The sequence below is a fragment of the Poecilia reticulata genome, chromosome 11 (assembly GCF_904066995.2).
Source record: "Poecilia reticulata chromosome 11, P_reticulata-male-v2, whole genome shotgun sequence".
Lineage (NCBI taxonomy): Eukaryota > Metazoa > Chordata > Actinopteri > Cyprinodontiformes > Poeciliidae > Poecilia > Poecilia reticulata.
This window is the reverse complement of record NC_088840.1, coordinates 20,955,444-20,970,615: the sequence shown is the minus strand read 5'-3', so window position 1 is coordinate 20,970,615 and position 15,172 is coordinate 20,955,444. Positions and strand designations below refer to the sequence as shown.

Sequence of the window (15,172 nt, the reverse complement as noted above, 5' to 3'; positions counted from 1 at the left end):
ACCCCAGCAGAGTTCCGTCCGTCACCTAGCAACCCCAGCAGAGTTCCGTCCGTCACCTAGCAACCCCAGCAGAGTTCCGTCCGTCACCTAGCAACCCCAGCAGAGTTCCGTCAGTCACCTAGCAACCCACTGTATGCATCGTGGGATGGCTGACAGGGACAAGACAAGTGATTTGACAAGTGATTTGTTGTTGCTTACCATCCAGGAACCATTTATTAAGATTAAAATTCGTAACTCGAGCGTTTTTCGCCTGAAGAAAAGATCAGGAAATAGGAAATAAACCTCCAAAACTTCAAAAAAATTCAACAGCATTTTTGTTAGAATGATTTCTAGCAAACAAAGAAAACAAATAGTGACTTGTGTCTGAAATCTCAAAACGATTTATAGTTGAGCAGAGTATTTAACAGAGTGGTCAGACTCGGCCATAGTGAAGCACTGATGATGTTACATTGAGTCCAGAAGTGATGATTAGCTGTAAATACAGTTTAGTAATACGGTTTAGCCTCAGCGAGTCTCACGTCCTTCAACTCTGAGTCCAATTATCTTCAAACTTCAGTCTGGAGGAAGTATAGTCTGATTAAATACGTCTATAATTTCTTCATTCAGCCTGCAGCTACAGATACATGAAACATTTGATCTTTAGGTTAAATAAATCTGATTATAGATCATCGAGGTAGACAGAACCGTCTCTGCCGTCCAACCCTTCGTCCCTCGTTCTTCTTCTGTGGTTTCCAACACGCTGATATTGCCAGAGCTCCCGTTCCTCATGTAAAGTGCAGTCTGTTCGTCCGTCCGTCCGTCCAACCTGCAGGTCTCTCTCTGACCCCAGCGTGGGTCGGCGGCGCTCAGCTGCGGACGGCCAGCATGGAGTTGATCTCCCAGATGAGGTTCCTCAGTTGGTCCATGATCTGCTTCAGCTGCTGGTTCTTCTGCTTCAGCTTCTGCAGGAAATGCAACGACACGAGAAGGAAACTTATAAACTCGCTGCAAAAACACTAAATCTTACAAAGTAACCTGGTTTAAATTCTGATACAAATACCTCAGTACTTGAAATAAGATAAAACAACTTTTCCCAAGCAATAGGTGCTTATTTTGAGCCAATAATTCCTTAATGTTGATGAAAATGAGCTAGTTTCAGATTATTTCACAGAATGTCTTGTTCATAATTTGATCTTATGAAGCATCAAGTCTGAAATTGAGAAAACTTTTTTTGTTAACTGAAATAAATAAATAAATAAATAAATAAATAAATAAATAAATAAAGGTAATGAGGAAAAACTAACTGGAACTATAATGTGTTAATAAAACCAAAACGTACTGAAACCATTAACCCTTTATTTTTATGAATCTGTGCCTTTCAAACTGATGTGATTTTTATGCTCAGACATTTTGCAACATGGCAACATGTTGGGAGTAAAAACAAAAACGGAAAGCATTTTTTTATTGTATCTCCTGTTGAATATTCAACACCAAATCATTGTATAAATAATAAAAACCTTTTTAAAATCAACCACAGTATGAAAAAACTGAAACAAACTACTGGAAACTAACCAAGATATAACCATCAAAAACACTCTGAGGGGGTTTGCTGTGGTGGTGCAGGGGTTCAGCACAACCCACACATGGACGCCTCAGTCCTCGACGTGGCCGTCGCAGGTTCGATTCCCGGCCTTGGCGACCCTTGCCGCATGTCCTCCCCATCTGCCACCTTCCTGTCAATTAACTATCAAATAAAGGCCACTAGAGCCAATAAAACCTTTAAAAAAACACTAAAAACTGAATTTGACAAACAAAATGGTAAAAAACTCAAGTTTTAGGTTTCAACTTTCAAAGCCTGGTGTACAGTGCCTCGCAAAAGTATTCACTAAAACTACTACAGCTATAACTATTGGAAACTAGACAATGTTTAACTAACAAAAACACTAAAACGAACTAAAACTGAATTAGACAAAGAATCAACACTATGAACTAAACCAGAATGAAAAACTATTCTAACTGGTTAAACTTCGTTCTGCACACGGAGATGCAGGATTGTTTGGATTAATCAGTGCAGGGACTCGATTTCCTCCTGGCTGGAGGTGAAACATAAACACCCAGAGACGTTAAACTTCAGGTGTTCAGAACAACAAGCCTCCGCACATAAAACCTCATCAGGATGACATCAGAGGAGCAAACAAGCCGACCTCCAGCCAGGCTTTGTCCCCCGGTCGTCTCTGAATGCTTTGCTGAGATCTGAGTCAACAGCTGCTGTGGACCCAAAGCTTTACGCTCAAACTAATAATGGCTCCTTCACTGCCGCTGCAGCTGGAGACTCTGAACAATAAAATCAAGCACAGCTGCCAAGCGTGGGCTGCGTTAGAGGAAAGAAATTTAAATACCTGGAAACGTTTGGAGGTTTGGGCAAATTTAGCACATCAGAGGAGGAAGAGGAGGAAGAGGAGGAAGAGGAGGGAGCTCCTGTATCTGCAGTGCAGTGAAATCTATTAAGATTAAATCCATCTCGCTCTCTGTAACACTCCTTTAGCCATGACTAATTACCAGCCATTTCTGCGGCGCAGATAACACCTTGAGCAATCGATTTCACACGGCTCTGGTAATATCAGCTGTTTAGCTGATTGTCCTTGAAGATATTCCAGAGTTTGGAAAGCCTCCAGTCTCTTCCTCAGGGGGGATTTCTAAACGCTTCTCGAGCTTCTGCGCTTCTCACAGACGTTCGCTTTGATTCTGGGCGCCTTCCTGCGCGACTGCCAGCGAGTATTTTACAGGATTTGCCTCATTACTCCAACAAGTGAGACCCGAAATACCCGATTTCTGTGTGGTGCTCAGATGACGCCTCCTTGTTTTCAGGAAGTTTGTAAACAGAACAGTGCCGTTTTTAATTAGGCCTGAAACGATTAATCTGATTAATCGTGATTAATCGGTTACTGAATGAATAGTCAACTGATTTAGTAATCAATCAATGGTTAATTGGACTATATAGAATCAAAACTGTATAAAAAATATCTATATTTTACATTTCAGATGAAAAAATATAAAACATTGTAAACTTGTTCTAAATCTGGTTTGTTTATTGAGAAAATGCCTCCTTGTATTTTGGTAAGTTTGTTAACAAATAATGTAGTTTTTAATTAGGGTTGACATGATTGTGATTAATCGATTATTGAAATAATAATCAACTACTTTAGTAATCGATTAATCAGTAACTGTAGAATACAGACCCACAAAAAAAGGCCACTTCTGAAAAAATCCTCAACTTATTTAGAGCAATAATTAAGCCAAACTGTACAAAAATACATACATTTAAGATATATATTAAATAAAAACCACCGTTGTCTGTGAATAAAATGAACATTTCTCAAACGCCATAGTTTCACCCAGTTTATATCCATTAAAGAAATGCCACGGTATTGAATTTTAGGCAATAAAATGTTTATTTTCTTACATAAAAAAGGGAGTGAATTTGTTTTTATTTGCATGATTTATTTATAATGCTATAGAAAAAAGGTTTTAAGCAGTTAAATGAAAACTTTGTACCATTTCATCCATTTAATCGAATAATAAAAGGGTTAATTGATTCCTGAAGTAATTTATAGCTGCAGCTCCGTTTGTAAAATCTGCAGCATCGGCTTCGTTTCATGTTTCTCTGAAAGGAGGCATGAAGCTGCAGATCTTTCAGGGCAGCAGCCTCTTCATTACGAAGGCTGCCTGGCATATCGTGATACATGAATAATTATCAGAGAAATTATGCATCAACCTCAGGGAAATGCAGATTTCATTCATAACCTCAATTAGTGTGACTCTAATCCTTCACACCTATACATCCTGCAGCTTCACACCTATACATCCTGCAGACATCCTGCAGATTTCCTGCAGACATTCTGCGTTCTCTGGCGTTTAGACGTATTTGCAGCTCTGCTCAGACATGCAGTGACCAGTCAACAACTCCTGGATCGACCATCCGGTCTCTGAGGCGGCCAGCAGACTGGAAGGCTGCCTGACCTGCTGCACGCAGCAGAACCGCCTGCAGAGAGAGCAAAGCGGCACAGTGACCCGGGCTGGAATGTTAGCGGTGACTGGCGAGCTTACAGGCAGGTGCAGTCATGTGTGGAGGTGAGCACGTCTGTCTTCATGCGCTGGTTTGTGACTTATTCTGGGCTTTTGGGCTCCGACTGTTACAATGAAGCAGAAACCGCAGAAACGCACAGCAAGCAGTGAAACAGAGACGGATTCCCACTGCAGGGACGGTCTGTGTTCTCAGTTCACGGCCTTCAAAGTAAAAGCACCAGTGATGCAACGAGTTCAGCTACCTGTCGCTGCAACTAAAACAGAAAAACAACCTCAAATCAAAAACTGGATGAAGTATTTAACATGTCATAAAGGTGGACACTTATCTTATCGTATCGTTCATCATTTATCGTGATAAATTCTGATTGTTGTCACAGTAAAGTTCTGACAACAAACCGAATCTTCTAACATTTGGCTCATTTTTGTAAAGGATGCATTTATATTGTCATGTAACAGTTATGCATGAGAAACATGACAGTCGCTGTGTTCTGGTCCGTCTCATGGATCCGTTTCCCGAGCAAAGAAAGCTCAGCTGCTGCGATTCGCGTTTCATCCCAGCAGCTCAGGTTCTGCGTCTGTAAACACGCTGAACTCCACGTAACAACCTAGAAACAAAAACCAGCGCACAGTCGATCCGGGCTGAGCCCAATAACCAGGATTTCTGGTAATATGAGGTTCACTGGGTTTGTGTAAGCAATCTGAGAATTAACAGTCTATCTGAGTGTGACCCAAAACGAGGGCGGACAGACGACTGGACCGGGCCGAGATCTGCTTTGTAAACCGAGGGAAGCTGAATGTAAACCCAGCGAGCGTTTTACAAAGAAAGCCGAGCAAATCCAGGATTACTTTGACTTTGCTGACCAGACAAAACCCAAATCCCTCAGGCACCAGGTAGCTCAAGCTGCGGAGGGAGAAACCAGGAACAGAACCTGAAAGTTTGCTCGAGCCGAAAACAAAGAAATAAAAGAAACAAGAGGTAACTGGACAACTGTCGGGTTTGTTTTTCTGCTAAATAAAAAAATAGACCGGCGAATGAATATTTATTTTCCCAGAGAGAGAGAGAGAGAGAGAGAGAGAAGAGTTTGTAAAGGAGAAGTTTAAAACCTACTGAAGAATACTGAATTAGACTCATAACACCTGATAAACTTCATAAACATTCATCACTGCCATGAGGAGTCATTCAGTAAAAAATTACACTTTTAATGCAAAGTTGCATTAAGAGTCTTCAGTCAGAGACTTCTTCAAGTTCGCTGTGGTACAGACTGCTACAGGACACCCTTCCTGCCAACAGTCATCACCAGTATATACAAGAGTTCAATTAATATGAATTACAGCAACATTTAATTTCCCTTTGGGATCAATAAAGTATTTATATGGATGGATGGATCTGAAACACTCAACTCCACGTTAAAACCTAAAAAACAAACAAAAAGCAGCTCTGATCTACATGTTGTTGGATTTTATCATCTGGGCTCAGAAAGTGAAATCCAGAGTTTTCCTTCCTCTGGTTTTCCTCCGTGTGAATCGGATCAGAGCGGCCGAGCGAAGGAGGGGAGAGAAAGGAAATGAATTTTTCATAAAGTCCTACATTAAGACTCCACTTCAGAGACTCGGCTGCCGCTCTGGATCTGCTTGCTGTGTCGGGACAGATTTGGGCTCAGGCCACCAGAAGACGACCTCTGACCTCAGTCAATTAGTCACCAGCACATTCACGCGCCGCCGGCCCGCTGGCACGTCATAAAAACCAGTAAACACAGTCCAGTGTTGGCCATTAAAAAGCCGCCGCTCTTCAGGCTAATTTGGCTTGATAGCCACAATCTTTACATTAATTAATTCTGCTGTAACGTCTTCACATTAAAGCTGATTGGAGAGGCTGTTCTGATCCATTACGCAGCACAGAAAATCAAAGTAATCTTGTTATAATATCATTATACGAAGGCATTTATCTTCTTTCCAGTCATTCAGCCGGTTTCATTACCGATTAAAGGGACGGCTGGCGCTGTGAGAACATGGAGGGCTTTGCTTTTTGATGAAGGGGTTTGAGATAATGGCGAGAATGAGATTCCTTCCTTTAAAACACAAACGGACGCTCAGAAACACGGCGCAGAGAGAGGAGGAAAAGCCTTCAGTCAGGATTCCCCGGCTAATCCGCGCCGTCGCTGGCAACTCAAATCGCAGCTTTGACTCAGACGGATCTGGCTGGGAATTACAAGTGTAAGTGTCTGAGCGAGGAGCAGGGATTAGAGAGCCGAGCGGAAATATTCCCACCGCGAACGTCGCCTTTATTCATGTAAACCTTTACCTACGACGCATAAAAACACGACTAATTCACTTCTACCTAAACAAAATACTAAATAAAAATAATCATTAAGTGTCACAGATGCTCCTGAAATGGAAACAAAGTTTTTATTATCCAAGATTAATCTGATCTGGTTCCCTTTACACTGCAAAAACTAAATTTTACCAAGTAATTCTGGTTTAGTTTCTGGTGCAAATATCTTAGTTCACTTGCAATAAGACAAACCAACTTAAAAGTAACTTTTCAGCTTGTTTTAAGTAAATAATTCCTTGATATTGATGAAAATGTGCATTGGCAGATAAATTAACTTATAACATGGGAAAAATGTGAAATAATCTACCAATGGAGCAACTATTTGTTCATCAATATTAAGGAATTATTTACTTAAAACAAGACTCTACATTTTGTTAAAAAGTTACTTTAAGTTAGTTTTATTTCAGAAACTAGACCAAAGGTAAGATTTTGTTTTTGCAGTGCAGGATTTTTATAAGTTTTTAAAAAAGCATGTTAAAAAAACAACTTTTGTTTATGATGTGGAGCAGGTGGTAGATGCCCAGGACAATGATTGTTTGTTTTAGTAAACACCATGTTGGATGTTTCTGTTTACAACATTAAATCCTAATTTAAAGTTATATTTCAGTGTCATGTCTGTAAATTCAGGTGGATCCTGAGTTTTTACTGCCGTATCGAAGGCTGAAGCTCAAACAGCCACAGGAAGGAAAGAGAAATTAGCCGACTGACGATTCTTACTGCTGAATATCAATTCACTCTCCTTTAATCTCAACGCCTTTTAATTATTTGGCGTGAGGGAAGAGATGCGGAAGAAACACCAAACGGAGAGAAACGATTTGCTGTGGCAGGAAGGAACTAGAGAAGAAGAAGAAGAAATCATTTGCCTAATCTCCGTTTTAGATTCTGGAGATAAAATATGAAACTAAATCTGGAGTTTTAATAACTTAATTATTAATTACACAGAATTTAAACACTCCAGGCAGTTGTTTCCATCTTCCATGTCTCCTAATAAATCTGCATAATATTAAAAATGATTTTAAATGTGAACAACAGGAAGGTTCTGCATTTGCCACAAAGCACCATTTTTGTTTAACCCTTCTAGACAGGAACTTGTCGGCGCCGACACATCTAAATTTGCAGTACCGTAATTCCGCCACACGTGGCGCTATCTGAAAAATTCCAACGGTTTCTGAAAGGGGAGACGTTGCACTTTCCAGCAAATATCGGGTTAATACGTAAACTTCGCAGCTGCAGCGGGTAATTAATGGGAGGGGGGCACTCGTTTAATAGATGGTAAATAACTTGCTGGATATTGAAAGTTCCGGTTCTTATGGGTACTTGGGTAAGTATATCATCTCACAGGACATTTAAAGAACTACTTACAATTAAAATAAGGAAGATTTATTTAGGCAGACGCTCGAAACTCCGGCATAAAAGGGTTAAATTACTTGGAAATGTCCTTTTTTTTTTTTTTTACATAATTTTCCACAGATAACATCCTATAATGATAAATCCATATTCTGTTTGCAAATGTCTTATTATGTTTATTTTAAAACCTGGGAGGAGCTTAGAGGTTTATAAATCAGCCAGAAATCAAAACCGTCTGCTTTGTTTTTATCATGTAACTTTGTTTATTGTTGTCCTTGATGGAAAAAACTTGAATAGAAATAAAACGTTGACTCTTCAAAAGATGGCAGATTTATTAAAGTAGATGTTTATCAGAAGTTTTCTTTTCCAAAGTCGATGTAATGTGTAATGTAATGGACTGTAAAGGTTGCAGACCTTCATGCTGGTCCAATAATCACAATAACCAATAAATCAATTAACTGCATGATAAAATGAAATGTCAATAATTTCCATTCTGCTGGTCAAAATTTTTTAAAGACCAATTTTGTTTACAGAAACTTAATTATCCATTTAATTTATGATGTGTGGTTGTTATTTCCATTACTTCAGTGGTACTCAAAGTGTGGCCCAGGGGCCATTTGTGGCCCTAGAAATGACTTTGTTTGGCCCCCAGCCACAAATGCTGACAAAAATAAAAATTTGGCCAAAAAAATAGAAAACAGCTGAAGACACAAAGCATTTGGAAATGTCTTGTTTTTCTTTAATAAATCAGCAGTTCAAACGCACATCTCTGATTTTGATCTGATTATTTAAAAAAATGTAAAAAGTTTGTTTTTAAGCAAGTAAAACTAAACAAAAAAAATCACAATAAACTGAATTTTAATTTAATACATGTTATTGCCTGCCAGTAGCTTAAATGTAAAAGTTTTGGAAAACGTTCAACTGTTTCTGATCATTTTTATCCATTTAGTCTGAATATTTAAAATTATCTTCCAGATCGACATTAAAGTTTGTTGATCTTTAAGAGATAATCACTGTATCACGTGAAAATGGCCTCAAACCAACAATATTATCGTTTATCACAGAAACTCCTGGGGTAATTTATCCTGCAGTTTTACTGTTTCACTCAAAACTAAACAAAAAATATAAACCACAAGCCAAACATCCAAACTCGCCACCGTGATTCACTAAAAACTAACACAAAGGAAAATAAACCAGATAAAAAAATAAAGTTCTTTGAAGCCAAAGTGGTTTATAATAAACTTGACAAAAACATAGAAATCAGCTCCAGTTAAGGGCAAAGGTGGTTAATTTCCGTGAGAAAGCAGAAACATGAAGTTATTCAGGGACGTGGTGGAAAAGTGACTCCTGTCAGGAGGAATTAGGACAACAAACTCGAGGGGCTCATATTTTTAACGGCTGCGTCGGCAGGAAGAGGCTGTCACACTCCATCCTTAATCATTTCTCTAATTTCTGCTCATAAAGCTGCTAAGCTGACAGCGATAAAATCTAAACTGCATTTTCTAATATTAATTCAAAGTCTTTACTTTGTATAATTTATTACACACAAAGAAAACAGCCCATTAATAATCAGTCGTGGTTTTCAGAGCTCTGCTACAAAAATCTGCCGTCCTTAATAAAAAACAAGTATTTCAGCTTTTCAGGCGCGTGACGGAGCGGAGGGAGCTGGAGGAAACCAAACGGTCTGAGGAAACCAAACGGTCTGAATAATGAGGCTCAGCAGGAAGCACAGATGATCGATTCACTCACATGATCAATCCTCATCAACAGAAGGTGATCAGAAAAGTTTGATTTCACTCCTGAGATCCATCAGACAACAGAAACGCATTTAATTTACATAAAGATGATGGAGAGAGAGAGGGAGAGAGAGGGAGAGAGAGAGAGAGAGTGGGAGGAAGAGAGAGAGTGAGAGGAAGAGAGAGAGAGAGGCAGACAGAGAGCAAGAGAGAGAGTGAGGAAGAGAGAGGGAGAGGAAGAGAGAGTGAGTGAGAGAGAGAGAGGGGGGGGGAGGAAGAGAGAGGGAGGAAGAGAGGGAGAGGAAGAGAGAGAGGCAGAGAGAGGGAGGAAGAGAGGGAGAGCAAGAGGAAGAGAGAGAGAAAGACAGAGAGAGAGCGAGCGAGAGAGGAAGAGAGGCAGACAGAGCGAGAGAGAGAGACAGAGGGGGAGAGAGGGCGAGAGAGAGGAAGAGGCAGACAGAGAGAAAGCGAGAGAGGCAGAGAGAGCGAGAGAGAGAGAGAGAGAGAGAGCGACAGAAAGGCAGACAGAGAGATAATGTGTGTAGAACTTGGTGGGGATCAGAAAACTTGATTTAAAGTATTAAAAGGTCAAATAAGGAGAGATATGATGCATTTTTGAAAACTGGATAATTTTTATCAATCTGTTCTGGTGAAGAAATAAAACGTTCTTCACAAACAGGGTGAAACAAACAGAGCTCTGTAACACGGGCCCGTTATACATTTAATAAACTCCAAGCCATAATTACATACAGATGCACCAAACAACCAAATCCTTCTTCATTGGTTGTGACAAAAAAATACTGAAGTCAGATTTTTACTGCTGCCCATTAAACGCATGGAAACGGAGTTCAGTAATTTTATAGGAATTATTTAATAAACTGAAAATAAATGGGGAAAAGCCGTTTTTCTCAGAGGGAACTTGTAAAAAGCACACGAGTCGGGGCGATAAGCCGCTTGCAGCTCCCTGCCCGCCTGGGGAACCCTCCGACGCTAAATCGGTCCAACTTTACCATCTGACAGTCCCTCCACAGGGAGGCAGGCCAAGCAGCTTTAATTTGCCTGACATCAGTTTAAAAAAAAAAAAAAAAAAAACCTTAATTGACTTTGTAAACTTTATGGCTTTTCCTCGAGAGGAGGGTTTAAGAGGCCGATTGTTGAGTGTTTGGCGCTGGCTTTCCCAGGGGAATTAAGTCTTTAAAGGGGCTCTGAAAGCAGATAAAAGCTTTCGCTCCCAGCAGTGGCAGAAATACAATAATCATGTTGTCATCCTTGCGTGCACCTTCCAATGGGGTTCTTTCAATACGTCTTCGGCATTGAGGTGGAGAGCTTGCAGCGTCAGCCGACTGTTGCAGAATGGCTGCCATCGATTTGGTATCCGAGGCCCGTCGCCCTCACGCCTCCTCCTAAGCACTTGCATCCTTGCCAGGTAGCGCCATTGATTGGGCTTTCCTCTAAGATTTGGTTCCCACTGATAATAAATGAGGATCTGGGAGGCAGCAGAGTGGTCGCTTTTACACAGTGTCCACTGGCGCCCTCTTGTGGTCCGTCAGGTACTGCGTGTAAATGACCGTTTATTTGCCGTGAGCTAAAATTTCAACACAGAGCAGTGAGAGCTGATGTTTTGTTATGACTTAACTTACTTATTTAATTTGAAATTATTTAACCGACGAATAAAAACAGTAGATAAATATAACTGATAAACTCAGTTAAATAAATGAAACCTAGATTAATTTTGTGCATTGCGCCGCAGCAAAGGGAAAAAATAACGCAGAAAAATCGTTAAACGACTCAAAACCACTCCCCCCCCCCCCGAATCACTCTCTGGGTCGGCTACGTTACACAAAGACACGTCGCCATAGCAACTGACAACAACGCCACTCAATGTTTCAAGATTAGAGGCCCAAAAAAAATAAATAGATAAAAATTCCCACACACAGAACAGAACATTCAATCGGTTACAGTTTTATGTTTTTGGGCTTGATGCTTATTTTCTTAATAAGTGATTGCTATGGTAGATTAGCTACCGTTGCTGCGGTGGTTGATTAGCTACTGTTGCTATTAGCTAAGCTGACTTTGCGGTGGTTGATTAGCTACTGTTGCTATTAGCTAAGTTAACACTGCAGTGGTTGATTAGCTAATCATACACCTGCTCTACAAATGATATGTCAGAGTTGGTATGAGGGTCACCTTGTTTTTTTCATGTTTTAACTGAACCAAAACATTAAATTCCACATCACATCCAAATGTTATGGTTGTCAAAGTCAAGTAGAATAACTGAACTACTTTCTTCCTCGCTGTTTTTTTTCTTAACTCTACCACAACTAGATAAGGTCAGGAAAAAGATTTAATTGACGATTAGTAGCAAAGCACTGTGTCCTTTATTCTTTTGTTCATCAGGTGTAAATTTAAGGCTTAGCACATTATATTAACTCCTAAAACCAATGCTGGTCATTGTCAGCCAGCAGCTTTTTGCTCTAAAACAGGGAGATTTTGCAAAACATAAAAAACTCTTAAATTACAAACTTGGAGTCGTGATTGATCAGCTGGAAGGTGAGTGTAAACAGCCGACATCTTTTGGCCGCCAATAGTTTTTAAACAAACTCTGGATAATATAGTGATTTAATCAGTGACAGACAGTAATGTGTATTATGAATTGGATGGATGGGGGCGAAATGGATTTAAAGTCTTATCACGATATTTTGTCAAGTAATAAAAACTATTAGTTTTTTCTGTATTTCTGTGTCGACAAGGCACAGTAATAAAAGCCCCACAAAACAAAAAATGCTACTGAAAAACATTCCCATATGTAATAAGTTTATTTAGGACACGATTCACAATCACTAAACTGCACAAAGTAACTCCATTTGATGATATTTTTTAACTAATTCATATTTATTGGTACTTGGTGAAGAAACATTGTAGAAACTAGTAAAACTAACAATCCCAATAATGTTTTGAGGGCAAACAATAAATCAGAATTATTATGTTAAGAAATGTATCATGATAAATGATCAATGATGCAATGAAGGCTCAACTTTACGCTGATACTATTAAACCCACTGCAAACCTATAAAAAAAACAAAAATAAGGTGTGCACTTCATAAATATATCTATAAAAACATAGTTCACACCTTCTAGTTCGCTCTACTATAAAACCTTTATGATGAAAACTGATCAAATTAAGTATTAAAATAAAAGTGCTTCATTGGAGGCACATTATGTACATAAAATGATTAGAATTTAACTTTTGCATTCATTTTAAAGAGAAAAAAGACGTGTTTTTTTGCATGTAGTCACTTATGTGTGTGCATATTTTGCACATAAACTTGTGTGAACAAGCCTGCATGTTTGCACCGAGATCTCGAAGCTGCCATTTGCAGGGTGATATCCTGCCGTGTCAATTTCAGACCAGGCAGGATGTCGTCCTTTCATCTCCATCAAATGTTTGTCAGGAGCTTATATCATCTAAGGTCACACGTCTCCTCTCACACTCAAAGCAAACATCAGATTTAGAGCCTTTTTAATGGGCAGCAGAGGGCTGTCAGGTTAAAAAAGACCTTTGATCTAAATGTTCTTCAAAAACCGACAACAGCTCTTCAAACGTCAAAAGCATCTCGTGGCTCAGTCGTGCGTTTAATTGGCACAATCGCTCACTCTCTTTAAACCGGCTCTCCTGTGGCACGTCTCCGGTGCAGCAATATAGGTTCTAATTACCGCTATCGTCTTAAGAGTGGAGCTAGCAGTGGGGGGAATAGCAAAGCACGCAGATTTGTAGAAAGATAAAAGAGAGGTAATTCCAATTTAATGCTTCCCCTACACCTGTAGGAGATTGCTTAATGCAGAAAGGAGCAGAGCAGGGAGAGGAGGCCTGTTAGCCGAGACTCACCCTCATGGAAACTAAACCGACTCTTCACATACCAAGCAGGTCTTCATGTTCTGATGTTAAGATTCACAGCAGCAAACAAACAGAAAAAAAAAGAAAAGCAGGTTTTTGTCCACAGAGTGAAGAGAAGAATGGAGGTAAAGAGAGGATTTCAGAATAGCTTTTAGGAAACATAATCCAAGGAGCGACAGAAATAATGAGAATATTGATGCTTTAACAAGAGGAGGGAGCGACGATTGGCATTAAATTATGTAAACTAAAAATGAAAATCCAATTTCTACCCAAAGCACAGATTTATTAAACTATTAAACAATCTTTATCTAAATTTCAAGAACTTCTCAAACCTTCAAATCGACTCAATAAAAACATTTAAATATTTTCCCACCAGAATAACGTCTGTAAAGACGTAAATATCTGACAACACAAAGCTCTCCATCCCTCATAAACAGTCCAATGACCAGTACAGCAGCTGTAATAAAAACCAGCTGAGAACTGCCCTCAACATTTAATCCAACAAAATGCTACAAAATATCTTGCTCCCAAAAGAAGAAGAAAAAAAAACAAAACAGCCACCAATGTTTTTCCAAGAGCTTTGAAGCTCTGGTGGCCCTTTGACCCCTGCCAAACAATTAAAAAGCTCCTGGCATACAAAGAGCCCCTAATGGGTTGCATATGTGTCTGCTAATAAGACAGAGGTTCGGGCGCCTGCTGTGCACGGCCTGCTAATGCTGGACACTGACCGGAGAGGTGGAGGAGGGGAGAGAAGTGATAAAAAAGGAGGGGAGGCAGGGAGAAATCAGGAGTGGAGCAGAGCAGCAGGGGTGACGTCTGCAGGACGGGGAAGAAGAAAACCTCAGTGTGTAAAGGTGAACATCTCCTTCCAGACGCAAGAGTTCAAAGTTCTCCTGAGATAATCTAAGAGGTATAAACATAAAACTTCACTAATAAAATAATCCAACTTCAGCTCATCTGTTTTCTCAAACCTGCAGTCAGTCAGTAGCAAACGGCCACTTGAACTGAGCCAGGTTCTGGTTCTGGTTCCTGTTAAAGGGGAGGTTTTCCTACCACTGGAGCTACATGCATGCTCAGTATGACAGAGTGCCGTAATTGGATGGCGGTACTGCCGTAAAGGTCGGTGGATTGGACGGCAGTACTCCTGTAAAGGTTGGTCCATTGGACGGCAGTACTCCTGTAAAGGTTGGTCCATTGGACGGCAGTACTCCTGTAAAGGTTGGTCCATTGGACGGCAGTATTCCTGTAAAGGTTGGTCCATTGGACGGCAGTACTCCTGTAAAGGTTGGTCCATTGGACGGCATTACTGCTGTAAAGGTTGGTCCATTGGACGGCATTACTGCTGTAAAGGTTGGTCCATTGGACGGCAGTACTCCTGCTGTTTCTAGATCAAACTCCCCACTGAGATTCATTATTCACAAACATCCAACTCGCCCAAAGACCAAAACAAAGACAGACGGATGAGTGAACCGTTTGAATTTATAAACATCCTCTTACTTTTAATTTCTCCCGTTTCCTCATTTGAATAAAGGAGGACAGACTCGGTAATTAACAAGGCATTAAAAAAGAAAGGCAGTGTGCAACGAGAGACGAGGAGGAGGAGGGTGATGAGGGCGCATGGGAGACAGCAGTAAGAGCGGGAGAGATAGTAACTAAAAGAGGAAAGAGAGGAGCTGTGGAGAATTAATAACAGGCGAGATCTCTCCAAGGCCCCCTTAATGGGCTGTGACAGGAATTTATTCACACTTAGGCTGGTATTAAATCAAACGCCAGGCGAGTGGCGGTGGCAGGCAGCGG

The 15,172-nt window shown here is 40.2% G+C and overlaps 1 protein-coding gene across 1 annotated transcript in view; it reads right to left on the bottom strand.

Moving 5' to 3' along the window:
- Positions 1-183: 183 nt before the first annotated feature.
- Positions 184-15,172, bottom strand: part of med30 (mediator complex subunit 30) — a 52,728-nt gene continuing 37,739 nt past the window's right edge. Inside the window, exon 5 of the mRNA XM_008422743.3 lies at positions 184-941. Coding sequence (XP_008420965.2) covers positions 846-941 — 96 coding nt within the window. The 3' untranslated portion in view covers positions 184-845. The remainder of the gene's footprint in view (positions 942-15,172) is intronic.